General features: G+C 57.8%; 1 protein-coding gene across 7 annotated transcripts; it reads left to right on the top strand.

The window, feature by feature from the left end:
- The first annotated feature begins 160 nt into the window (after positions 1-160).
- SLC11A2 (solute carrier family 11 member 2) lies at positions 161-25,949 on the top strand. 7 transcript variants are annotated; one of them, XM_076360449.1, is made up of 19 exons: positions 161-235; positions 999-1,087; positions 7,900-7,986; positions 10,668-10,807; positions 11,562-11,687; positions 12,068-12,187; positions 13,306-13,412; positions 14,097-14,167; positions 14,251-14,318; positions 14,723-14,878; positions 15,317-15,475; positions 15,802-15,888; positions 16,405-16,524; positions 16,766-16,915; positions 17,250-17,323; positions 17,481-17,634; positions 19,242-19,295; positions 24,541-24,891; positions 25,852-25,949. In XM_076360449.1, the coding sequence occupies exons 2-18, from the start codon at positions 1,039-1,041 to the stop codon at positions 24,616-24,618; spliced, it is 1,800 nt and encodes a 599-aa protein (XP_076216564.1). In that variant the 5' UTR covers positions 161-235; positions 999-1,038; the 3' UTR covers positions 24,619-24,891; positions 25,852-25,949. The 7 variants fall into 7 exon arrangements, with proteins under 7 accessions (XP_076216564.1, XP_076216563.1, XP_076216562.1 ...); XM_076360448.1 differs by lacking the exon at positions 161-235 and adding an exon at positions 467-495 and having other exon boundaries at positions 24,681-24,891; XM_076360447.1 differs by lacking the exon at positions 161-235 and adding an exon at positions 469-495.

Genomic DNA, 25,949 nt, shown 5'->3' with positions numbered 1-25,949 from the left:
GGCTGCCGCTCCCTTTCACCCCAGGCGTCGCTAAAAGCGGGCGCTACGTTGCCTCTTTCCAGGTCTCCGGCAGCTCCTTCGTCTTCCGTGAATCCTTGGGGATGCTTTTCCCAGTCGAGCCCCCCCTCCTCCCTCCGGCCGGATCCCAGAACCCCCCCTCTCCCCTCCGGCGACCCCGGGAAGTCGGGGCGCGTGGTGCCGGTCACGCACGCCCGTGTCTTTGCCCTCCTGCCTGGTGAGTCTCGAAGTGTTGCGCATTCAGCTGTTGCTTATCAGAAAAAGGCACCGGGGGCCCTTGTTACAGAGTAGAAAGGAAAGGGGGGGAAAAAAAAACCAAACAACAACAAAACAAAAACCCGACAAACCCGGGGTTATCGCTCTGCCTCGGCGGGTTTCGGACCAGCGGGGATCGCTGATAATAGATTGTATTGATCCAAGCCGGGAAGGGATGGCGTCTTATCAGCGCTGCACGTACCGGCGGCTGGAAAATGCCCCGTAAGTGCCAGTTTGGGCTCTAATCTTTCGAATAGCTCCAGTGGAGCAGAGTCCAGGCCGTCCCGCGTGTTAATTACCGGAGCACGTCTGATGCTCGAACCAAACGGACTTTTAATCGAGCCTCCTGGGTCGATAATGTGCCCCGGGCAGCGCGTAAACCCACCTTCCCCCCCCCCCCGCCCCCCTGCCGAGCCCAGCGCTGCCGCCCGCCTCGGGGACAAGGCTCCGCATCAAAGCGTGGGGCCGTCCTGTTACCCCCCCCCCCCCCCCCTTAACTCGGCAGGTTTTTTTATACCGTTAATTTAACAAACGATAAGGTTGAAGGAGATGGGGTCGTTTTCGGGAGACTTTGAATTGTCTCCTCAGCTCCCCTCGGGGAACTCTGCACCGCCGGATCGGTGCGGGCGCTGCGGGTGGAGGAGCGAGGGAGGGGAGCCGGCGGGGAAGGGTGGGGACACCTCTTATATAGAGAGAGGAACGCTGACCGGGCTGTCTGCTCCCAGAAACCGCCGAGAGAGCGAGAGCGAGCGAAGCGGGGACGCCATGCCCAAGAAATACACCCTCAAGCAGAGCTCGCCCGGCTGCGAACTGGGTGAGTACCGCAAACGCCGATCCCGGCGAGCTCGCCGTCCCTGCGGGGCGGTCTTGCTGATGGGAGGCATCACCCTCATCTCGAAATACCCCGGGATGTGGGGAATAATGTAAATTTTCCAGCTTCAGGCCAAAAGCTGTTGGCGAACCGCCTCCTGCGAGGTTTCTTGCACCTGTAGGTGCTTTCGGCGAGTGCCGGGCGGCGCGCCGGCACGGTGCGGGTGCCGCAGTGGCGTTCCCATGCGGGAGCGACCCTGCATTTTGGTTTTAATTTCCCTCTCCGATGCCCACGCTGTCAGGTCAGAGGTAAGGTTAAATCCGCAACGGCGCAGTCTCCCCTTTCCCGGATTTCTCCTCTTATTTTTCCGGGATTTGGTCATTTCGGCGACATCCCGTGATTATTTTTTTTTTATTTTGCGTTTAAACAATAAGGAACGCGGGTTGCAAAACCTCCGCGTTCGGGGAAAAGCAAGGAGCTGCCTTCCCCGCTGCCGGCAGCTTTGCTCAGCGAAGGGCTCTGGTTTTTAACGAGCGGCTTCTCTCGTGCGGGTCGGGGTCTCCCGCTCCGTTAGCCCGCATCCCCCGCGCGCTCTCCCGTCTGTTCACGGCCGAGCCGTGCTTCCAAACGAGCGCTCTCGGTGACCTACCGAGAAATTAAAGGGTCGGGATGGTGGAGATGAGGACACGGAGCGCTCGCGTGCCGCTGGAAGCGATGCCGTGCTGCCCCTGCCACGCGCTGCTTCCCGGGCTGGCAGGTTTCTTGCGTGTCTCGCCAGTTAAATCTGTTGGTTTAGTTCTCGGGAAGGGGGTTGCTTAAAAAAAATTATCCCAAGTTTTCAAGGGAAGGTGCAGAGTAAGAGGAACTCTGTGCAAGAGCAGCGTTTCTTTCCGGGGGAAAAAAAGACAAAAAACCAAACAAAAGCCAAATCAAGGCTCTTCTCCCCCAAAATACGGAGTATTCTTTGCGAGATACAGCTGCATTCAGAAATAATTAACACGTAACTGTGTCTGCAGGCATTTGCCGGCAGCCAAAAATGTAGAAATTTGGGGTTTTGGCACGAAAAGCGCTGCCGAGGTCGGCGAGGTCCTGGCGGAGCCGGCCGGCTCCTGACGGATCCGCGCTTTGGGGCGGAATAAGCCGCTGTCGGAGAAACCTGGGAGCAGGAACAGGGCCCGGCCTGGGCTGGGGGTCGAGGAGGGGAACGCTGCGGTCGGTGGGTGTCCCCGCACTGGGGCTCCGTGTCCACCCCCCCCCCCCCCCCGCCGGGGCCCGATTCGGGGCCCGTGTCCCCCCCCACAGCGGGGCCCGTGTCCCCCCCCCACAGCAGGGCCTGCCCCGGGGCCCTGTCCCCTGCTCCGGGGCCCGGTGTCCCCCCACAGCGTGACCCGTGTCCCCGGTCGCGCCGAGCTGCGTCATGGGGCGGGCCGAGGTGAGCTGGCGGCGGCGGCGGCGGCGAGGGCCGCGGCCGGGGCATGAGGCGGCGGCGGCGGCACGGGCGGCTGAGGTGGTGAGCGGCGGGGGGGGGGGGGGGGGTGCACCCCGGGGGCTGGGGAACGGCAGGGGGATCCCCCCCGGGTGAGCCTGGGGTGTCCCCTGGGTGTGCTGGGGGCGGGGAGGAGGAGGGAGATCTCCCTCTCAGGTGATCCCTGGGGGGGTCCCCCCTTGGGTAATCGCTGGGGGGGGGTGGATCCTCCCCTCAGTGATCCCTGGGGGGTCCCCTAGGTGTGCTGGGGGCAGGGGGGCCCCCCTCGGTTGATCCCTGGGGGGTTCCTTGCCTGTGCTGGGGTGGGGGATCCTCCCTTGGGTGGTCCTTGGGGGAGCCCCTGGCCGTGCTGCAGGATCCCCAGGTCAGTTTTGCAAGGAGGTGCCGTGGAGCCACTGGCCACTGCCCCCCCCCCCCCCCCCCCCCCCCTCGCTGGGGCTCAGGGACTCCCCTGAGCCGGGGCTGCCTGGGTGCTCGGTGACCTTGGGGTGTCCCCTGGCCCCGGGGGCTCTCTGAGGACCGGCGCTCCTCGCCCCACCGAAACTGCTGACGGCTGGTGTGCACCGGCAGCGGCTTGGCCGGCCGGGGGTGGGATGCCCCCGAGCCTCATCCTCTGCCTTCCTCCCCGAGGGCTGGGTCGCATTAATCCTCCGGGGCGGTACCCTCCCCTCGGGATTTGGGATGAAACCGTCCCGGGTCGCCCCCCCAGCCTTGTCCCTCGCGCATCGGAGGGCTCGACGCTGTTTATGTACGAACTTCGTAGCGGGGCTGGGGGGTACGAGGAGGGAACGGCTCTTAAAGCCGTGGCTCGCTCGGCAGCCGCCCCGTGGAGCTCTGCCTGCCCCGGCTGAGTGATCCAGGGCACGCGTTTCGTGTCCCGTTACGGCTGCAGAGCCACAGTCGAGCGTCCCCGGGGGTCCAAACTCCGGCGCCTGCCTCGGGTTATGGTGGTGGGGAGGACGAGGCCGGCCGGTGGCGATGGCTCCCGGCGCGGTTCTGCCGGCTGTCTGATGCCGGGCTGAGCTCGGCAAAGGTCAGCGTGACCCTGGCAGGGGATTCGCGTACCCGGTCTCAGCCTCACCCTCCGGAGGTGCGGGCCCTGACCAAAGTCCAGGCATGACTTTCCTCAGAGGAAAGGGATGAGGTTTCCCCAGAGGAGGGACACGAACTCTCCTGCGGTGAGCACAGCTCGTTAAACGGGTAGTGGGGAACCGTCAAACGAGCTCTTGAGCACAGGAGTTTGTTGGGAGAGCGGGACGCTGCGGTCGGCAATGAGGTCACGGCTCCGCGTTCAATGTGGGACGAGGCTTGGGGCATCCAGGGCGATACGACAACCCCCAGCCCCGCCGCCCCACCCTGTGTGGTGGTCCCACGGCTCAGCCTCGCCGCTCGTCTCTTTTTTTCCCTGCTTTACAGCACTTCTTAACCAAAGTTTCCACGGTCTCAGGCGCTGCCTTGTGTTTTTTGAGGGCGTTTTTAATCCCCAAGCCGCACGGCTGCTGCTAGAATAGAGCTTTTCAATCAGTTTGGCTTATTACGTGTTGTGAAAATACTGGAAGCCTCAGGTGCGTGCCAGCCCCCCCGTTTCCACGCTCACAAAAAGCAGACGAGAGCAACGGGGAGCAGCTCCAGGGGCTGGCTACTAAATCCAGGAGCCTTCGGATCGAGCAGGCTGGGCGGGGAGAGCTGCTCCTTGCTTCCAGGTGGCTGTTTCCCAGGCGGTGTTCTCCTTCCGTAGAAATAAATCCATCGCGCTGCGTCCTTCTAGGAGAGCACACTTGGGTGAGCAGGGTGGGCTCGTCCCCCCGTGCCTCGGCTCGGTGCCCTCCTGCATCCAGGGCATCTCCCGGCTCAGCTGTGTGGTACGGGGTGAGCAATTAGCGGGCAACGAGCTCGTCCGACCCATTTAGGAGTCAGCCGGGTGACCTGCCTCAGCGCGGCTGAGTGGGGACCTCAGCGATGGGAGCGAAGGTCGCAGCCTGCCTTTATCACCTCTGGTCATCGGCAGGAGCGTGGGCGAGAGAGAGCGAGGAGGGAATCCCACGGGGACAGACCCGCGGTGCTGCCGCCCTGGGGTGACTCCTCGCCGGGTCCGTGCGGAGGAAAAGGTTTTCCAGGGCCGGGACCTGGCGGTGCCGGTGCCGGCAGAGCGGCGTGGGCGTCTGGAAAGCAGGCGAGGGAGTGACCTGGTTGCGCAGGCGAGGAGTTACCCCCGTTGGGACGGCGAGCGGGTAACCGGGTTGTCTGCTCCGGTTTTGGTAGGTGTGTTGCGCTCGGGGCTGCCCCTGCGTGATTTGTATGACGGGAGCCGGAAGGAATGGGGTCGGGTTTTCGGTGTGACCACGTAAAGGGCTGCCCGGTACGTGGGGGTGCCTGCCTACAAACGAAATACCGTGCTAACGAGATGCTGGCCCCAAAACCGCTCTAAAAGAGTTAACGATCGCGGTGTGCCCCGCAGGAACCAGCCAAGTTCAAAGCCCGACATCAAATGCAGAACTCTCAATCGCAGGAACCGCTCCCAGCGTGAGACAAGACTTGTCTAACGAACCCCCGCGTCTCCGCGTTGAGGATGAGCCGTCGGCTCCTCGGCTTCCCCCTTGTCGGGGCTTTGCTGCCTTCCTGGCCGTCAAGAAGAAAAGACCCGTTGGACCGAGGCTCGTAGTCTCATCGGTGAAAAGCGAGGGTCTAGGTGGAAGAATGATCCGTGTTGTTCGCTCCGCGGGTACTGAAGGTGTAGACAGCAGCGCTAGTGTCTTTGCTTTTTTGATTAGAGCAGCCTTGTGATATTCTGGTCGTGGCTTTTTGTCTTATTCCAAGGAATATTCCTCCTGGGAAGGCGGCTGCCTTGCCTGAGTGTGAATACGGTGTATGAAGTCAAACCCAGCAATGGTTACGGCGAGTGTTTTACCTCCGGGAGGCGGAACGTGGCCTGGCGAGCCCACGCCTGGTGTTGAGGAATTGCTTGAAGATGTTTCACAGAGGTTAGGGGTAGAGGGAGCGATAAATCCCAACCTTTTTTATCCCGCAGTTTCTTTATCCTCTAATTCCGTCTGCGTTGAGAGCAGCGGCAGGGTCTCTCTAGAGCCCTTCTTTTAGAAGAGAGCCCAGGCGCGGAGCCAGAGTGGGCAAAAACCATCCCTCAGGTGCGTTTTCACCGTCTTTCTCTTGGCAGCGCTCCGGTTCCCAGCTAGGCTGGAAGCGTGTGAAGCCGCACGGGTGAAATATTCACATCTGGCTACAGCCGGTGGCTGCTCTTACTGCAGCTCCGCGGGAGAAGGATCTGCGGGCAGCGTTTCCAACCCGGCACGTGTGGGAAAGCGAAGCGTTCCCCGTGCCGGGTCGTGAACGAGCGCGTCACGAGCTCGGCAGCTGCCGGCGGAGATAGAGGAACCAATTTTGCTCCCGCCCAAGCTGGGATGTGTTTTGTAAGGAGATATTTAGGTCAGTCTTGCACTGTAACGACCGTTCGCCGTGTGATCTTCTTCCTCTTTGCCTTTATTAATGGAGTGAGTGTTTCATGGGACTTGCTGCCAGGGTAAGCGCTGTTCCTCCTGAAGGAGTTACATTTTGGGGGAAAAGATGGCTTATTGCTAAACTTGAGCTTTTATTTTTGATGAAAGCCCTCAGGGCTGTGCTTTAAAAAGGAGCCTGTAGAGAAAGAAAATAGCGTAAGTGCGTGCAAAGAGAAAAGCTTTGCCCCAGCCTTGAGGTCGTCCCCGTCCAAGCGGGAGCTGCCGGAGGGAGAAGTCTCAGGCAGAGGCGTCGTCGCTGTGGGGGCTGGAGAGGTGGCACGCGTCCCCGCCGGGGGCCCAGGTGGCGGGAGGTATTTGCTCGCCGTTTCTCCCCACGGCGTGAAGCGATTTGGTGGCAGTTAAAACCTGGAAGGGGCAGGGGCTGGCCGGGGGCCCTGTTGTGTTTAAGACCACGGTGTCACGGCTCCCCGCGGTGGCATCCGGCGTCCCGCTTCCTTCCAAGTCGCGCTCAAGGAGCCACGACAGGGCAGCCCGGCGTCCTCACCAGCCCTCCCGTCCCCGGGCGAACGCCTCGCAGGCGGGAGCCGCTTTCCGCCGCCCCCGGTGAGGCTGGAAGAGCTGGTGACTTTAGCACCGGGTTTCTGCTCTGCAGGAGAGGCAGAGCTGGCTGGCCTTCAGCCGTGTGGGGGCGGCAAAAAAAAAAAAAAAAGCACGGGATGGGCAATCTTACGGTTTGGTGAAACCTCAGCGCCCCGCTCCGCACCGGCACAGGTGAGTTCTCCTACGTGCTCGTCCAGAGCAAGCACTCGAGACTATTTGCAAAGTGGCGGAATAAGCAAACTCCTTCCCCGAGCGCTGCGCCTTGGCAGGTTTGTTGGCGGGCGCGAGGGGCGAGTTGTGCTGAGTCGAGAGCTCCTGGAGTGTGCTTTGTTCATCTTGTTGCCCGAGAGTCAACGATAAAATCTTGAGCGTATTTGGATAGGTAGATGACAGTTGTAGCCCTGCCTGCAAGAAACGGTATCGCTCCAGCCCTGCGTGAAGTAACCCTCTCTGGATTATTTTTGCGTGCCTGACTTGGTTGCAAACCACCTTTGGAGCTGGTTATGGAACCGGGGAATTAATCTTTGGAAACCTAAAATGGGTTCAAATCACTTAAAATGAATTCCTGGCTAATGTTTTCCTTTTATGTCTTCACTGAACCAATACTGCCTTGCTACAAGGAAATCTCCCGTTAATATGCAATGGGCTTTGAGGGAGATTAAGTGCTTTACATACCAAACGTATACACTGTTGGTACTTTGACTTGTCCTTGAGGGGCTTGCGGGGGGTTTGACCTTCTAAAGCCTGGAGGACGCCAGCTTCGTCCAAAGTCCTGTGCCAGATCCAGGTTCCTTTCTGCGTGGGTTAGGTTTAAAAATCCACCGCGATGAAAGAGTTACATCATGCCCTTAAAGGAAACTTCAGATGCCCTGTAAAGGGTGCGGTGTAGATGTAATAATCGTGCCTGGAAGGGGAGGGATGGTATGTATTTTTTACACATAAAGGAAATTCCACTCTTGTTTCCTTAGCTGGAGTTTCACAACAGGTACTGTCCTCGGCCTGGCTGCTTGCAAACACTTCGGTCACGTTGGTTTGCCCGGTGGGTCCACTCACCCCTTCTTCATGTTGTTGCAACAGGAGTTTCCAAGCAGGTCCCGGGCAAAACACTCCCCTCCGGGCCCTGCAAGGGTCTTCAAAAGCTGGAAAAGGGCCGGGGAAGTAAATCTGTCCCTGCCAGGAGCGGTTGGTTCGCTCGGCTCTCTTGTAGGTTTTTATTCTCCTTCTTGACGTTTTTTTTTCCCCCCTCTCCTTTGCAGCCAATGTGGCCAATCTAAACCAGTTTCCAGGCCACTGGAAGGGTTCCACCATGGGGAACTCCGACACGGACCAGAAGGCATCCTACGGTAAGGCTCACGTTGTGGCACAGCAGATTTGCTCTCATACATCCACCTTCCGTTTAATTCATTCCTTTGTCCCGCAAAAACCACCCCAAGGATTCGGTGTGCCCGTTGACCGCCCATACACTTGATCACAGAAACACAGAACGGTTTGGGTTGGAAGGGACCTCTAAAGCTCATCTAGTCCAACCCCCCTGCCGTGGGCAGGGACATCTTCAACTGGAGCAGGTTGCTCAGAGCCCCGTCCAGCCTGACCTGGAATGTTTCCAGGGATGGGGCATCCACCACCTCTCTGGGCGACCTGGGCCAGTGTCTCACCACCCTCAGCGTAAAACATTTCTTCCTTAAATCTAGTCTAAATCTCCCCTCTTTTAGTGTAAAACCATTACCCCTGCTCCTATCGCTGCAGGCCCTGATAAAAGGTCTGTCCCCATCTTTCTTATAAGCCCCTTTTATATATTGAACGGCTGCAAGAAGGTCTCCCCGCAGCCTTCTCCTCTCCAGGCTGAACAAGCCCAACTCTCTCAGCCTTTCTCCATAGCAGAGGGGTTCCATCCCCCTGATCATTTTCGTGACCCTCCTCTGGACCCGCTCCAACAGGTCCGTGTCTTTCCTGTGCTGAGGACCCCAGAGCTGGACGCAGTGCTCCAGGGGGGGTCTCCCCAGAGCAGAGCAGAGGGGCAGAATCCCCTCCCTCGCCCTGCTGGCCTCGCTGCTGGTGATGCAGCCCAGGATACGATTGGCCTTCTGGGCTGCGAGCGCACGTTGCCAGCTCATGTCCAGCTTTTCCTCCACCAGCACCCCCAAGTCCTTCTCGGCAGGGCTGCTCTCCATCCCTTCATCCCCCAGCCTGCATCGATACCGGGGGTTGCCCCAACCCGGGTGCAGGACCTTGCACTTGGCCTTGTTACACCTCATGAGGTTCACACGGGTCCACTTCTGGAGCTTGTCCAGGTCCCTCTGGATGGCATCCCATCCCTCTGGCGTGTCGACCGCACCACTCAGCTGGGTGTCATCTGCAAACTTGCTGAGGATGCGCTCGATCCCACTGTCTATGTCATTGATGAAGGTGTTAAACAGTGCTGGTCCCAATACGGACCCCTGCGGGACGCCACTCGTCACCAACCTCCATCTGGACATTGAGCCCTTGACCACTGCCCTCTGGATGCGACCGTCTAACCAATTCCTCACCCACTGGACAGTCCACCCATCAAATCCATACCTCTCCAGTTTAGAGAGAAGGATGTTGTGGGGGGCCGTGTAAGAGGCCTTACAGAGGTCCAGACAGACGCCATCTGTAGCCCTTCCCGTGTCCACTGATGTAGTCACTCCGTCATAGAAGGCCACTAGGTCGGTCAGGCAGGACTTGCCCTTGGTGAAGCCATGCTGGCTGTCTCAAACCACCTCCCTGTCCTCCGTGTGCCTCAGCAGAGCTTCCAGGAGGATCTGCTCCATGGTCTTCCCAGGCACAGAGGTGAGGCTGGCCGGCCTGTAGTTCCCCGGGTCTTCCTTTTTTCCCTTATCATAGCGGACACAAACCCTCACGCTTTTGAGATGACCCCGGCGAGAGATTTACAGTTCCCAGGGCTCGCTCAGCCTTGCTTAACTAGATGAACGAGCCCGTCCTGTGCAGACCGATCTCTCGCCTGCCCGCGCACACGCAGGTAGCTCTAAATCCATTATGTAAACGGGTCCGTGGCAGGGCAGGCAGCCCTGCCAGGAATTTGGGAGGCAGGGAAAGAAGGAGGAGCAATCATCTTCAGTTTACTCTGATGATGCAATAGGGAACCTGGTAAAAGAGCTGGCCTTGTTTTTAGCCCTCCTCTTGCAAAGGCTGGGCGCTCGGGACACATGCTGCTCTTCGCCTCGGAGCAAAATGCCACGTAGGGAGAGCAAAAGTGAGTATTGGCTCGGTGCGGGAGAAGGGGCTGTTTGCTGAAGGTGGGCAGGGGAGGAATCGGGTGGTTATCACAAGTCTTAACACATCATCTGCGGGAACGTGCATTTTCGCTGCCGGAGTAACCCTGCACACCTTCCTCACAAATTAAATTTAGAAATTGTCCCGAAAATTCATCAAGGCTGGCTCTCCCGCCTGCCCCTCACGCTCTAGGAGAAGGGAAAATTGTCAGGCACTCTCCTGGCTGTCACTGGCTTCCAAACAAGCGCTGCATTGTGCGTTCCCTGGGTAGGAGCGGGATTCCGCAGGACAGCAGGGTCCTTCCAGGACTGAACTTCTCGCAGACGGTCTGCTCGGCCAGGAGAGTTTGGGGTAATGCTCTCTGTAATGGTGCAGAAATAGCCACAGGTTTCTCTTGGATCTGGCTTGTTCGGTCCCAGTTAATCATTACGGTAACACCGCGGGGCTGCCATTACATCACACCCTGCCCCGTGACGGCTTTTTTTAAACTAATCTGAATAAATAAACTGCCGGCTAGCTGGCCTCCTCTCACCGTGTGGGAGAGGGAGAGTCCAGGCACGGCGGTGTGGTCTCCTAGGGTGGCTTTACGGCAGTACATATTATTTTCATTTGGTCGTCTCTTAACAGCCCCGTTAGCATTAGCTGTGAGGGCAGAACAATTCTCACTTTGCTCTACCTGTGGGTCTTGCCCGGCATCTGCCAGGTTTTTCTGTGTTTCCAGGGACCCTCACTCACTCCTTCCTTTTCTGCTTCTCTTTCACCCCTCCAGAAGATGCCTCTGGGGAGCACGGGGAGGCCGTCAGCACGATTTCCAGCAGCATGAACCCGCTGCAGCCGCCGGACGCCTCCTCCTCGGAGCCTTTTACCACCTACTTTGACAGCAAGATCCCGATTCCCGAAGATGAAACGGTGAGTGCGGCTGGGCCCTCCTCCGCTCGCTCCCATAGGAAAATCCGATCGGAAAAATCCACCAGCGCTTGGTACCCGCGTGAGTCATTCCCTCGGGTGCCGGTTCCCCTTCTTGCCTGGGCTGGGAAGGGTGGCCGGGCTGCTGGATGGGGATCTGGGGGAGAAGAGGGTGCGGGATCTCCCGTGCCTGCTGTGGAGTTAATGAACCATCGCTCAGGATTCGTCTCCTGCAAAGCTCCCGGCAGCGAGACCTGCTAAAGAGCAGAGACAGGTCTTGTTTGTGGCCCCAGGGGAGGGGAGGACCTTGGCTCTTTGTTCCCTTATCAAGGAAGGGCTTCGCTGGCTTTTGCAACAGCGTCGTCCCCTTCGTGGCGGGGGGGGGTGGGCGGGGTATAGGTGCCCTCTTTGCTTTTGATTAAGCAGCAAGGCAGGATTTTCAGCCGCAGGCACAGGAGGATTCACCTCCTGCCCAAGAGCGTGTCCTTGGCTGTCCCAGAGTCTGGTCCGAAACTCTTTAGACTAGGACCGGAGATGGCTGGAGAGTTTAGGACTGGATTAAAGAACAGACTGATCTTACCAGCGCCGCTTTCTGTTGTGGCAGCGAGGAAATTAAAATCAAACCCTGGCTTTCCCTTGTCATTTTTTATGCCTGACAGCTGGGGTGGTTCGTGGGGACGACGCGTCCCCTGCGTTAGGAGAGGGCTCCGCTGCGGGGCTGGATTCTGACGTCTCGATCCTCTCTCCCCTTCAATAGCACTCCTGCTTTAGTTTCCGCAAGCTCTGGGCTTTCACGGGGCCGGGCTTTCTGATGAGCATTGCCTACCTGGATCCGGGCAACATCGAGTCGGATTTACAGTCCGGGGCTGTCGCGGGATTTAAGGTCAGTGCAGAAACCTACACATTAAGCACTGCAAGTTGTGCAAACCACGTACCCGTCCGCGTTTTAGGGCAGGAGTACTGGTAGTGCTGCTGTTGCTGCTGAGCTGAAAACACCCCGGAGAAGGAGAAGGGGAGAGTGAAGGCGCTCTCGTATGCCCTCTCCAGCAGTGACTCCTGCCTTTATCTGCATGTGGGTCCTTCCTGTGCCAGCTCTGGGCATGTAAAACAGCCCCCGAATGTCAATAATGTGTATTTTAAAAGGCCTGTGATTCCTAAAGGTGCATGCGGGGCGCTGGCGTCCTAGGGGACCTGGGACCTTGTTCGCGGCCGTCGTTTCTTGCTGCCCCAGGGCACCCACTCCTGCCTTCGTGTCTCCCTCAGCTGCTCTGGGTCCTGATGCTGGCGACGATCATCGGGCTGCTCCTGCAGCGGCTGGCCGCGAGGCTGGGGGTGGTGACGGGGCTGCACCTGGCCGAAGTGTGCCACCGGCAGTACCAGAAGGTGGGTGACCTCCCGGTCCTCGGCGGTACGGAGGGGCTCTTCGGGTAGTGCCGCGGGCCTGGGTCGGCGTGGTTCTCTCACCCGGGGCTGGCGGGTCTCACGGGACTCGTGCAGTGTCACGGCTGCTTGTTAAGTGCCAAACCCTCCTCAGGAGAAAGTGTTCCGGTTGCCAAAATACCTTTTCATCGTCACACCTTGCTTTACTGTCCAAGAAGCTGGGGGGTTAAGTTGATTTCTTCTGGTTTGGCTCACAGTTGGAAGAAAGGCAGGTTTAGAGGAAGATTTTTAATTGCGGCCCTAACGTAGCAGCAGCGAAGGGCTCGTTAAGAACCTGGGCTGTTGGGGGAGCAGACGGGGGACGCTTCAGGTCCCCGTGGTGTCTTCCCCATCTTGGAAAAAGGAAAGCACGAGGAGGGAGGTGGGGTGAATGTCCTGGCATTTGCCAGTGAATTGCAGGGTCAGGAATAAAACCCAGGATTTCAGCTTCTCTGCTGGGACTGCTGCCTCCCGAAGCTGAAATACTCGTTGCTTAAATAAGCTCAAGGAATCACGAGGAGAGAAATGGCCCTTTAGAACAAGACCATTCCGTGGCTGTTACATTTCCCTGCTTAAGAAATCTTCACGGCTTGCGTAAGAAAGGGCTCTGCGTCTCGTTCAGCTGGAGATGAGTGAGGCTGTCCCTTGGGAAAGGGCTGTGGGGAAGTCGGTGATCTCCCCAGCTCGGTGCAGTTTGATGTTTCTCATCCAACACCTGAGACTTTGTCATTGGTCTGACCGCGTGAAATATCGTCCGATGCTCATTTCCAGCGCCTCGGTACACGGAAACGTCCGGTTTCGCTCTTGCAACGAGCGAAATCTATTGAGACGAGTAATTTAGATTATATAAGTGACCTGGGAACCTCCTCCAGCGATTGCCACAGGTAACCTGGATTTCTGCTCTGGACCAGCCATAAAATGGCGATCGCCGACGTGTTTTCCACACCCACGGCCGTAGCAAGGCAGGGAAAAGAGAGCGTTCGTGAGCGCTCGATCGCCACAACCCCGTGCTCATCTAGGAAATGAAAGGGGGAGGGGATTTTCCCTCTTCGTAACGGCTTTGGATCTTTCTGTACCTCTAGGTTCCTCGGATTATCCTGTGGCTGATGGTCGAACTCGCCATCATTGGATCCGACATGCAAGAAGTCATCGGCTCGGCGATTGCTATTAACCTCCTGTCCGTGGGGAAGTGAGTTGGGTTTGTCGTCAGAGGGCGGCGGGAAATGAGTGCTCGCCTCGAGGCTTAAGAAAGTGGCGCTGTGTGTGCCAAAAGGGACTCATTTCTTTCCTATAAATCTTCCGAAATAAGCTCTTTGCGGAGGGTGATTCATCCAGGCTGTGCTAGCGCCCTGTCTTAGATGACTCAGCCTCTGGGGGCTGTTTCTTTTTTTCGGCTATAAGGAGAACTGCGGGTTCTGGCTTTTATTTTAGCTGTAACTGATACGCGCCCAAACTTGGGCTGCAGCTTTCCTGGGAGATTTTATATTCCTAATAAAGGACTACCAGAAAGATGTCCTTTTCGGCCAGGAAGATTGGAAATGCGAATGTAACGGGAAGCTACGATTTTGTACCAAGTAGCTATTAAAGTCTCGCTCACTCCTGTCGTTCTCAGCGTGGACACGGGATTTGCTCTCGAGATGCGGGGAGAGAGCTCTTACCTGAGCTGTCTGTGCAGGAAACAAACCTACGGTCCCTTGCCTTGCGCAGCCAAACGTCTTGTCAGACTGCAAACAAACCCTTGGGCAATGCGGTTCCATCCCCAAGCAAGTGCCCTAAATAAAAAGAGGTTTTGGACTCTGAAGTGTTATTGTGGCTGGCAGATGAGGTCGAAGTGTTTTGTAAGCTGATGTCTGCTCTTGCCCGTCCCTCGCAGGATCCCGCTGTGGGGCGGCGTGCTCATCACCATTGCTGACACGTTCGTGTTTCTCTTCCTGGACAAATATGGTAATTTCTCCTCCTGAATTCCGGAAACTAAATCTGAGATTCAGCTTTTCTCAGTTTGCTGATGGTCCTTTTTCTCCTCGCAGGCTTGCGAAAACTGGAAGCGTTCTTTGGTTTTCTGATTACCATCATGGCTCTAACGTTTGGATACGAGGTACCTTCGCCATCTCTCTCTGCCTTTCCACCGGAGCTGTTCGGTGACACGTTCCCTCTCCCCCCACCACTACTCCCGTGCCCGACCGCCAAAACAGGGGGGTGGACACTTAAAATCAAGGCCGGTTGAAGCTGGGTCTGTGTTTGCGACGTGTGGCCGTCATCCGGCTCATACCCTGGCCTGCAGCGCGGGCTGTGTTGAACGCTGCCTCTCCCATGCGGGGACCGGCACGTGCTGCTCAGCGCAGCGTCCCCGGTTTTATTACACAGCAGACGACGGCACGTTGTCGTTTTGCTTTTTACCAAAGCGGCCACGTTTTGGCTTTCGGGTACCTTCAAACGGGCAGCCCCGGCAGCTGCGCGTCACGCTACAAACACCCGTGTTTCTTCTGTCTCTGTGCCCAGTATATCACGGTAAAACCCGACCAGGAGAAGCTGCTAAAAGGGCTGTTCATCCCGTACTGCCAGAACTGCGGCACGCCCCAGCTGGAGCAAGCCGTGGGAATCGTGGGCGCTGTTATCATGCCGCACAACATGTACCTGCACTCTGCCTTGGTCAAGGTAAGCGGCTGCGCTGGTTAACCTAGGCAGCACACACGGGGGGGGGGGGCGCGCCGGGAGGCCTGAAGCGCTCGAGCAGTCACAGCCTCTGGGACTCTGCTTTAAGCGTTGGGGGGGACGTAGCAAGCCCCTCCCCTCCCCCAAAGGAGGCCGGCTGGGTCCCCGGCGCAGGGAAAGCCGTGAGAGCTCCGGGACACGTGTCCTTTACGTGTGGCTGTGGGACCAGAAGTGGTCTCTTGGCTAGCGCGGCCACGCTGGCAAAACCAGCCATTGCTTGTTGTGCAAGTGTTGGGGTTTGCTTTATCTTCCCTCCGGCGTGTTCTCTTCCCGTCCAGTGACCCGTGTCCCACTGTCTAGTGTGGTGTAATTACAGATATAAGTAATACGATAGCGAATTCCTGCTTCTCAAGCCTGCCATTGTCACCGTCTCCTTTTCAGTCCCGGCAAGTGAACCGTGCAAACAAGAGGGAAGTACGAGAAGCTAATAAGTATTTCTTCATCGAGTCCTGCATCGCTCTCTTTGTCTCCTTCATCATCAACATCTTCGTTGTGACCGTCTTCGCTGAGGCTTTCTTTGAAAAGACGAACGCGGATGTGGTGAGTTGGGGCTGGGACTTCGCCGGGGACGGGCTGACACCGAACCATGGGGCTGTTAGAGCAGTAACGGGGGGACCCTGTGAGCAGGGGGGCAGCTCCGAGCCTTACCAGTGCCCCTGGGTCAAGCAGAGCCCATATATTCTGTGCGTAAAGGGGGGGGGGAAAGAACAGGGGTGCTGATTATTTCCATTTAAACCGGTCTGAAGAGGCACCCAGCACCTTGGGACCTCCAGCACCCGCTGCTCCTCGCGTGCAGCCTTTTCTGCTCGTCCTCGCTTCTCTCGCGCGGAGCAAACCCAACCTCCTACCCCTTCGTGTCGTTGCAGAGCGACGTCTGCGTGAACGCCAGCAGCCCGCACTCCTCGCTCTTCCCAAACAACAACCAGACGCTGGAAGTGGATATCTACAAAGGGGTGAGTGACCCGCAGGGCGGGATGGCCTCTCGCCTCCGGCAGCCTGGCGTCCTTGCCTGGTGTAGCGGCTGCTTCTTTTGGGTAAACGGGGAGTGCTGAAGGCTGGGGCCTGTAACGGGATCGCCGAAAACGGAGCTGGAGGAGACCCCTGGGGATCCTTGAGCCCAGCCCTTTGACCAAGCAAAATTATCTGTCCCTTTGCTAATCGTGCTGCATCTAACCTGACCCCAGAGACTCCCCGGCTATCTGTTCCCCTCTTTTATTAGCTCGGCCGTGACAAAGTTTTTCCTTGCGTCCATCCCGAACCTGCTTTGTTAAAACGGCAGCCTGCGAGGCATCGCCTTATCTGCTGCCGACGTGGGGAATGCTTTTCCCTCTCCTACAGACGGATTATTCCTCCTCTTTCAACTCGGTGCCCGTGATTAATCTGGTCACAAGGGAATTCGCCTGCTCTTTCTTCTTCCCGCTCTCAGATGTGGGACCGAACTGACGTGAGACTGCAAATCTCTGTTCCAGGGTGTCGTTCTGGGGTGTTACTTCGGCCCCGCTGCTCTCTATATCTGGGCGATCGGGATCCTCGCTGCCGGCCAGAGCTCGACGATGACGGGGACGTACTCTGGGCAGTTCGTCATGGAGGTAATTAGCACTCTTAGCGGCTGCCTGCGTCCCCGTTCTCTCTACTCCCAAGCCTTTAAAGCTCATATTGATGATTCCCCTTCCTTGGACACGCAGCTCTTGCTGGAAGCTCCATAAAACTCCCCGACGTGCCTTTCAAACAAATCAGCTTTTAATCCCGCCCCGAGCCGCCCTCTTCCCGCTGCGCTTGAAGTCTCCTTGCTGCTTTCACCCAGCAGCTGCTCTTGGTTCTTTTCTGCAGGGCTTCCTGAACCTGCGGTGGTCCCGTTTTGCCCGGGTGCTGCTGACCCGCTCTATCGCCATCACCCCCACCCTCTTCGTCGCCATCTTTCAGGACGTCGAACACCTGACGGGCATGAACGACTTCTTAAATGTTCTTATGAGCCTCCAGGTGAGCAGCAAGCGCCCGGCTTGGGGGTCAGGCCTCGAAGAAGAACATCTTGCACTGAATATTTCAGCTCCTGGTGCCTAAGGGTTTGCAGGAGCAGCTGAGCAGAGCGAGTCGCTGCCGGGAGATGTTGGTCTGCTGGGGGGAGGTGGAGAGGATCGGCCAGGGTCTGAAATTGCTTCCTCCTTCCAGCCAGGGGAGAAGTCCCTTTGACTCGCTTTACAATAGCTTTGGGGAAATGCTGTCAGATATGAGCAAGCCTTGGATGTTTGTCCGCGCTGAGATAATGAGAACAATTTCCACTCCTTATTCTTCTCTATTTTCTTGCTTATTCCAGCTTCCGTTCGCTTTGATCCCTGTCCTGACGTTCACCAGCCTGCCCAGTGTCATGAATGACTTTGCCAACGGATTGTAAGTACGAAGGGAATCGCTTCCGAGCAGGAGACGACGTGTTGCTCACCTCAGGCACGCGTTTCGTTCCTCTCCTCGCCTCGTGGCCTAGAGCATCTCCTCCAAACGCAAGAGCAGCCCCTCTGCCTCACCCCGTTTTGCTCTGGTTTTCTCGCAGGTTCTGGAAGATCGGTGGTGGCGTGCTGATCCTCCTGATCTGCAGCATTAACATGTACTTCGTGGTGGCCTATGTCATGTCCCTGAACCACATGGCTTTGTACATTGGGGCTGCGATCCTCAGCGTGATCTACCTGTCCTTTGTGGCGTATTTGGTAAGTCTGGTTCAAGCTGGGACTCCTTGTAGGCAGGATAAGCCGATGGATTTATTTTCTCACCGTTATATTAATATTGTCACATTTTGCAGGCATTAAAGTCGGCCGCAGGGTCAGAACAGATGGGGAAGTTGAGGCTTTTGCGGCCAGATTTGCTTGGGAGTCTGTTCTGTGCTGCGCCTACTAACCCACGCGGCCTTTCCCCTGCTTTTTCGACCATCTTTAGCAATTCATCTGCTCGCTGTTCCCAAAAAGGCCTCGATTTAATGTCGCAGCAGGTGAAAGGTTGGCAGAGACTTTGGAATAAGGCACGGTTCCTCTGTGCGTGTCTGCATATTGCCAGAGCTGTAAAATCATAGAATGATCATGGAATCACAGAACGGTTTGGGTTGGAAGGGACCTCTCAAGGTCATCTAGTCCAACCCCCCTGCCGTGGGCAGGGACAGCTTCCACTACAGCAGGTTGCTCAGAGCCCCGTCCAACCTGACCTGGAATGTTTCCAGGGATGGGGCATCCACCCCCTCTCTGGGCAACCTGGGCCAGTGTCTCACCACCCTCAGCGTAAAACATTTCTTCCTTAAATCTAGTCTAAATCTCCCCTCTTTTAGTGTAAAACCATTACCCCTGGTCCTGTCGCTGCAGGCCCTGATAAAAGGTCTGTCCCTTTTTCTTATCAGCCCCCTTTATATATTGAACGGCCGCAGGAAGGTCTCCCTGCAGCCTTCTCCTCTCCAGGCTGAACAAGCCCAACTCTCTCAGCCTTTCTCCATAGCAGAGGTGTTCCATCCCCCTGATCATTTTCGTGACCCTCCTCTGGACCCGCTCCAACAGGTCCGTGTCTTTCCTGTGCTGAGGACCCCAGAGCTGGACGCAGTGCTCCAGGGGGGGTCTCCCCAGAGCAGAGCAGAGGGGCAGAATCCCCTCCCTCGCCCTGCTGGCCTCGCTGCTGGTGATGCAGCCCAGGATACGACTGGCCTTCTGGGCTGCGAGCGCACGTTGCCAGCTCATGTCCAGCTTTTCCTCCACCAGCACCCCCAAGTCCTTCTCGGCAGGGCTGCTCTCCATCCCTTCGTCCCCCAGCCTGTATCGATACTGGGGGTTGCCCCGACCCGGGTGCAGGACCTTGCACTTGGCCTTGTTACACCTCATGAGGTTCACACGGGCCTGCCTCTCCAGCCTGTCCAGGTCCCTCTGGATGGATCCTGTCCCTCTGGCGTGTCGACCGCACCACTCAGCTGGGTGTCATCTGCAAACTTGCTGAGGGTGCGCTCAATCCCACTGTCCATGTCCCTGACGAAGATGCTCAGTAATACTGGTCCCAGTGTGGACACTGAGGGACACCGCTCGTCACCGGTCTCCACTTGGACACCGAGCTCTTGACCGCAGCTCTTTGAGTGCAACCGTCCGGCCAATTCCTTAACCCACCGAGTGGTCCGTCCCTCGGATCCGTCGGCGGTGCCCGTCTGTTCACCTCTAACCCACGCCCGTATTACCTCGAATGGCAATTTATTTACCCTCAAGCAGGCGACACCACTTACACGAGCAGAGTCTGGGTCTCCGTAACATGCTGCAGCGTTCCTGATCACCGGCACCTTCTTTCATTGCAGGGCTGGCTGTGTCTGATTGCTCTGGGGGTCTCTTTCCTGGCCTGCGGGAGAACGGTAAGCGTCACCAGGACACTGCTCACGGAAGAGTCACCTTCTTGCTCTGCTAAGTAGCCGCAGTGTCCGTACGCAGCGAGTAGCCATCAGAGCCAGTGCGTTTCTATGGTTTACTGTGTGAACATATCCATCGTATGTGCGGTTTGCACAGGGAATACGCGTGGGGGGGGAAAAAAACAGAAAAAAGAACAATAATCAGATGTACATGTTGGGAAACGCGTTGCTGCTGAAGTGCTCCCAAGCTGGCTGTTTGCTTTGCTGAACGCCTCTTAATCACGCTTTGACGTCGGTTGTGCCACCCAGGAGCTGCCCGTTTTCCAGCCGCTAGCACGTTCCGTAGCGCGGAGGGGAGCACGCCGTGCTGCAGGCTGGCTCCTCTTCCCGGCTAACCTTTGCTCCAGCCTCTTTACCTTTTCGCATTAAGACCGGCAGGCTCTCTCCTCCCTTAGCGTTTTCATCCACGTAGCAGAAACACTGAAGCTCCAGGTAATTACTGCTTCTGCACTGAACTGGGGAATCTAGAAAAATAAGCTAGGAAGTTCGGAACGCGCCTTCTGGGCGATGTCTGAAGGGCTGTCGTGGTTTAACCTCAGTCGGCAACTGAGCACCACGCAGCCGCTCGCTCGCTCCCCCCCCGGTGGGATGGGGGAGAGAATTGGAAGAGCACAAGTGAGAAAAACTCGTGGGTTGAGATAAAAACAGTTTAATAATTGAAATAAAATAGTAATAATAATAATATGATAATAATAATAATACACAAAGCAAGTGATGCACAGTGCAATTGCTCACCACCCGCCGACCGATGCCCAGCCAGTCCCCGAGCAGTGCACCCCCCAGCCAGCTTTCCCCAGTTTATGTACTGAGCATGACGTCACATGGTATGGAATGTCCCTTTGGCCAGTTTCGGTCAGCTGTCCTGGCTGTGCCCCCTCCCAGCTCCTTGTGCACCTCCAGCCTTCTCAGTCGGTAGAGCATGGGAAGCTGAAAAGTCCTTGCCTAGTGTAAGCACTGCTCAGCAACAACTAAACCATCGGTGCGTTACCAACGTTGTTCTCACCCTAAACCCAACACACAGCCCTGTGCCAGCCACTAGGAAGGAAATTAACTCCGTCCCTGCCGAAACCGGGACAAGGGTGCTCCTGCCGCTGACACTGGGCAGAGTGTGACACAGTGACACTACGGCCGGGGTCTACCTCTGCGGTCAGATTGCGGCTGCCGTTCACGATCTGACCGGATTTGAATTTTTTTATTTATTTATTTTTATTTTCACTCGAAAACACTTCTCATTCGGAGCGGGGCTTGAACGCGACGCGCAGCTTCTGCGAGGGCGGGATGACGTAAGGACGGGGAAACCTCAGCATGAGCATTGTCACTTACGGTTTGTTTTTTTACTCGCCTGGCGTGTGATTTTTGGTGGCCAGCAAAGGGAACGAGTTTTAACGTTTGTGGTTATTTATGGCTTTGTGAGTTTATTCCCGATGCGTGCGATTGACGGAAACGCTCTTTTGTCGTTCTCAAAAACCCCTGGTTTACGGCTCAAAGTGTCGCGTTGCAGAGGATGCCGATAGCCTTCGCCAGGGGGGTCACCGCCAGAACGCCGCTTCAGGTTTTTATCTGCCGATCCTGCTTGGCCCTGCTTTAAGTTCACTACAAAACCCTTCTCATCGCCCCTCTCGTTAGCCTTTAATGAGTGTCCGTTACCTTTTCGGGAGAAGCCTTCGCCTGGGAGGCGACCTAAGTCTGACGTAGCGGATTACGGTAGAACGGTACGTTTCCCTTTGCCGTTAGAAAAGGTCGTCCGTCCTTTCCCCCGGGCGTCAGGTGAACGTCAAGGTCACATCCCGCGTGGCGGGGTGGGTTTTAGATGGTCTCGATCATGAAAATGGGGTGTCGGAAGCTGTAAAGCAGGGGTTTCTTTGGCGAGGTTTCTCTTCTCGGACCATCTGGGAGCCGTGGCTGGCTGGCACGGTTAAGGCACGGCTCCCCGGTGGTGTTTTTGGGTACCAAAATGCTTTCGCGGATCTGAAAGGCCCGAGTACGGGGCGGTTTGGTGTGTCGCAAACAACCTCTGCTTGCGGACGCCCCGCTGACTCGGAACCCGGCCCCGGTTGATGCGGTGCCTGCGGCCGAGGGCTCGGGAGCAGGCTTTGCCGGTGCCGGCTCGGGCTCTGCCGGGCTCTGCTCCCGCTGCCGCTGGCGCTTGGCAACCTTCCCCCTCCGGAGCAGCCACCGCGGCTTTCTCCCCGCCCGGGGGGTGGTTTATTTTGGAGAGTTGGGTCAGGACTGCCCAGCGCGGGGTCGGTAGCGGGTTGGGCTCCGGCCCTCATCCTTAACGAGGCTTTCTCAGGAAAATTCATCGCCTTCCTCGGCGTTTCTCGTGTGCCCTCTAGTCCCAGGCAGGGAATTGCTCTCCGAAATAAAAGCCCGGCGGCACTCACGGCCTCGGAGAGAGACGGTCCGCAGGCGGCGCGCTTCGGGGGCTTGGTTTTCACTGCGATTTCTTTCCTCGTACGACCCAACCCCAGGCGTGCCGCGCCGCTCGCTGGCGTGGAGCTCGCCGGACGGCGAGCAGGAGGTGAACGGCCCGGTCGGGGGCAGCACGCTCACCTTCCGAGCTCTCGGTAGTGTTTCAGCCATCGCTGCCCAAGTTTCTGGGGAATTTTCACGATGCCAGTGACACGTTCCTTAGGCGCAGGTGACAAAACTCAAAGCACAGCACGAAAACTCCATTTTAATCGCGGGCGGGATCGTTTACGCTATTCCCACCCTTTACCAAACCAGCTGAACTTCGCTTGCTCCCCCTAGAACGGAGCAAGCGCTAACACACAGTGTATTTCTGGTTTTCCAACCATCGGTTCAAAAAATTCCAGCGGGATTTAACCCCTGTATTGTCACACTCGTAGGTTTTATACCTGTTTCCACAGCCGGAAAGCTAGCGTGCACACTGTAAGTGGGAATTGGCGGGGGCTGTTGGACCGGAGGCGTGTTTGCGGCCAGCCGTCCTCGGCCGACGGGCTCTGTAACCCCGCTGTATCGATCCCGCCGGTTTTCCCGTAGCCGGGATTTTTTTGATTTGCGAGGCGTCGGAGGAGAATCCTCCTTGGCTGCTCTGCTGGAATGATAACTTTAAGACGGGAGCTCTGCGGCGGAGCCTGCGGATCGAGTTCTCGTTCTTGGCTTCTGCTCCTCCTGAAACTAATTTTATCCCCCCCCCCCCCCGTATCTGCCTTTGAACCCGTTTGTACCAACCACCTTTTCGATTAAAAGACAGATACTTTTTCAACTTGGCTTCTTGGGTCTGTTTTTTTTTTTTTGGCGGGGGCGGGGGGGGTTGCTCTGAACCGCTAGCGGTACCTGGCTCTAAAGGAGACCCCCCCGACGGCTCCGATGCCCGCAGACCACGCTGGCCGGACGAGCTCCCAGAGAGCTGCGCCGCGCCGCGCCGGCACGTTCCCCCATCCCCGCGGGATCCAGACCCTCCGGCCTCTGCTGTGTTTGCTCCTGGCTTCCCCGCGAGCGTGCCGCGGGTCCGCTGGGACCGTGTCCTCCACCAAGAGAGGGAGGGGGATCGGGTCGCCGCGAGCCGCGCGGTGCCTTCCCCGTTTTTTGGTGGGATCCAGGACGTGGCGCACGCATCCTGCCCTCCTGCTCTTTACTTTATCGGCTTTTCCGCCCCCGGCGGCGCGGTGCTCCTCTCCGCTCCTCGGCCAAGCTATCGGCTGCGCTGAAAAAAGAGTATTTTACTGGTTTTTACACTCCCCGGAGCTTTTCCTTGAGCTGCAGCTAAGCCCGAGTGCAGGTACAGACCCGTTTATTTGGAACAGAGATAAGCGAGCCTAACGCGGGGGGGTTCGTAACCCGGGGGCGGTCGTAACCCGGGAGGTCGGAGGGACGAGCCCATCGTCCCGCCTGGTCTAAAAATCTTCGGGGAAAATGCTGGTAGAGGCAGGAGTCGCTGCCCCCCCTCCCCCCCCCCCCCCCCCCCTCGAACACCGGCTCCTGCTCCGGAGACTGGACATGGGTGTTGCTCTGAGACCTGCGAGCTTCCCTCCCCGCTCCCGTGGGAAGGAGCCGGGCGCTGCGAGTGCCTCGCGTCTCTCTGTCAGGGTCTTTTATTCTCATTTGATTGATTTGGAAGCCTGCGGCGGTGCCCTGGGAGAACGAAAGCCCTTCGGGGTCCGTTTCTACCCGGTAAGTCTCCCCCCGTTAAACCCTCGCGCCCGCCGCCGTGATTTGCGAGGGCCGAGGGACGTTCGCTGCTCGCCTTCGCTTCTGGGAGGAGGCGGACGGCCACCCCCCAGCACCTTCTGTTAATCAACCGGCCTGCGCGATCAGGTAGTGCTGATCGAGGCTCGTCTACACCCAAAATTTGGTTCAAATCGAGAAGGAAATGGATTTAAACTAACGGAGGGGGATGCTCTACGGAAGAGAGCAGCTGTTCTAGAGATCACCACGGGCAGATCCCCTACGGTGGATCGATTCACTAATAAATAGAAGTAACGTTCGCGCTGTGTCACGTTCTGTCTGCTTAATAACCCCTCGTGAACGAGGGCGCGGCACGAGCTGACGCCGTAAGCGACGGTCGGCACGGCGCGGCAGCAGCATGGCCGCCTCGGCCTCGTCCGAGCACGGCGTCGCTTCCCCTTCGCAATCAGCTGCGCGCGCCCTCGGTGGTTCCAGCGATGCTCCCTGCACCTTCGTTAAGCGCTCGCAATTAACCCGGCGCCCCCAGCCGCCTCGCCCCCTTGCAGAAGAGCTCAAACGCGGATTTACTTTACCGTCACGCGGGAAAAGTTGCTTTAACGCTGCTTTGGTTTGACTACCCGAGGGCAGAAAACCGAGAAACCCCAAACCTTTGGATTCTGCGGGTGGAAACGTGCCGGTGAGCGGGACGGGACGGGAGGAGCCGCCCCCCCCCCCCCCCCGGCGCGGCGGTGGCCCGCGGGTCCCCGGGGAGCTGCCGTCCTCGCCCTGGCTGATCCCGTCCTCGCCGGGGACACGGGGACGTGCCTGCACGGGGGATGGAGGCTCTTCCCCGCCTCCCTCCTCACCGCTGGCGCTCACGGCTTTTGGGTTTAAACCAAAAAAAACCCTCTAAAGCTGAGCTTACAGCAACGCACCAGCCTCTGGGTTGGGCATCGTGTTCACCCTGGGCTTTGTTAAGCCCTGCTCAACTCGGGCTTTGTTAGACCCTGCCCAACTCGGGCCGTCCCCAGCTCTAACTCTCGTCCTTCGCCTCTTCCAGCGCCGCCTGGGATTTGCCGCTCACCCCGAACTCTTCCTCCTCAACAACGTCGACGCAGACGCGCCCGTCACCAGATGATTCCGGCCGCCGCCGTCCTAAGGATAGAACCGGTTCTAACGGAAACCCTTCTTGTGCCGCAGAAAACTCTCCTCCGTCACTCGAGTTTAGCGCGGGACCAGGCGCGCGGTTGGGAATTGTGAGCGGAGCCCGGGATTTCTTCCGGGGAGGACGGCGGGATCAGACCGTCCCGTGAGCGGCCGGAAGAGCTGCGGAGCCGCCGCCTCGCATCGGCCGCGGGGAAGATCCCGGGTCCGATCCACGGCATCGCCGACCTTGGGGGCTTGCTTTTAGGTACCTCGAAAGTCTTCTCCCCCCCCCCCCCCCTTTTTCTTCTCCCCCCCCCCCAAGTAGCTGGTCTGATCTGGGAAGGGATCCGTGGGTGGTTTTTCCCGATTTCCATTCAACTTTCTCCTGCCTGGCTGGTAGATCTGCTGTGTGGCTAATCCCTTCTTTTTTTCCCTAATTTGGGGGAAATTCCAGGCTTGGAAAACCGAGCGGGGGGCAGGGATTCATTACTAGCGATTTCATAGAGGGGGTGCGCTCAAATTAGGGGAATGAGAGAAACCGCGGCGAGAAGCCACCGAGGGACCCGGGTTTCGCGGCCGGCGGGGCGATGCCCCGTCCCTCTGCACCCGGCGGGTAACCGCGGCTGGTTTCGCCATAAAACCTGGCCGCATCCGACCTCCTCCACGTGAAGGTCCTCCCCCCCCCCCCCCCCCTCCCCAAGACGGCGGCTGCTTCTCCTTCCCACCGGCGTTTTTCCCAGCCCGGAGCCGATTCGGGCCAGTATCTACCTCTGCGCAGGCAGCGGTGAAGCTGCTCTTTTCAGAATTTCAGTTAAAAAGCCGAATTTGCCTGCCAGGCTCGGTCCTGCACCGGCCTCTCGCCCGGTAAAAGCCAGGCAGGGTTCACGGAGCCGTTTTCCCGGCCTTTCAAGAAGTTTCGGGTGCTGCCGGGGACCCTCCCGGAGCCCAAAACCGATCCTCGGGCGGAGTTTGAGGTCAGCGGGCTCCGCCAGCGAATGTGCTTTTTATCCCCCCCCCCCCCCCCCCCAGCCCCGCTCTTCTCCCTTTTATTGTGGTGGATTTGGTTGAGCCCCAGATGGAGGCTGGGTTTAGGCGTCGTACTTTGCCTTTCCTTTAATTAAATCCTCCGGTTTAATTAAATCCTTTCCCAATTAAGCCCTTTTTTGTTTCTATGTACCTGGCACCAACCTTACCCAACGGGCTGACTCCGCCGCCGCTCGTGAAGAACGCGACAGAGGGCCAGACTTTTCCGGTAAAAGATCCGATTTAACCTTTTCTGTTCGGCTTTCAGCCCGTTTTAGAAATAAAACTGACGTTCCCGGT

Source organism: Aptenodytes patagonicus, chromosome 27 (genome assembly GCF_965638725.1).
Source record: "Aptenodytes patagonicus chromosome 27, bAptPat1.pri.cur, whole genome shotgun sequence".
Lineage (NCBI taxonomy): Eukaryota > Metazoa > Chordata > Aves > Sphenisciformes > Spheniscidae > Aptenodytes > Aptenodytes patagonicus.
Note: the sequence above shows the minus strand (reverse complement) of the source record. Positions and strands in the feature narration are given on the sequence as shown.

Coding starts and splice junctions, on each gene's coding strand:
- SLC11A2 (XM_076360449.1), top strand. CDS start 1,039: ATGCCCAAGAAATACACCCTCAAGCAGAGCTCGCCCGGCTGCGAACTG. Junction 14,319..14,722: donor CTCTAACGTTTGGATACGAG/GTACCTTCGCCA, acceptor CTCTGTGCCCAG/TATATCACGGTAAAACCCGA. Junction 17,635..19,241: donor TGTCCTTTGTGGCGTATTTG/GTAAGTCTGGTT, acceptor CTTTCATTGCAG/GGCTGGCTGTGTCTGATTGC.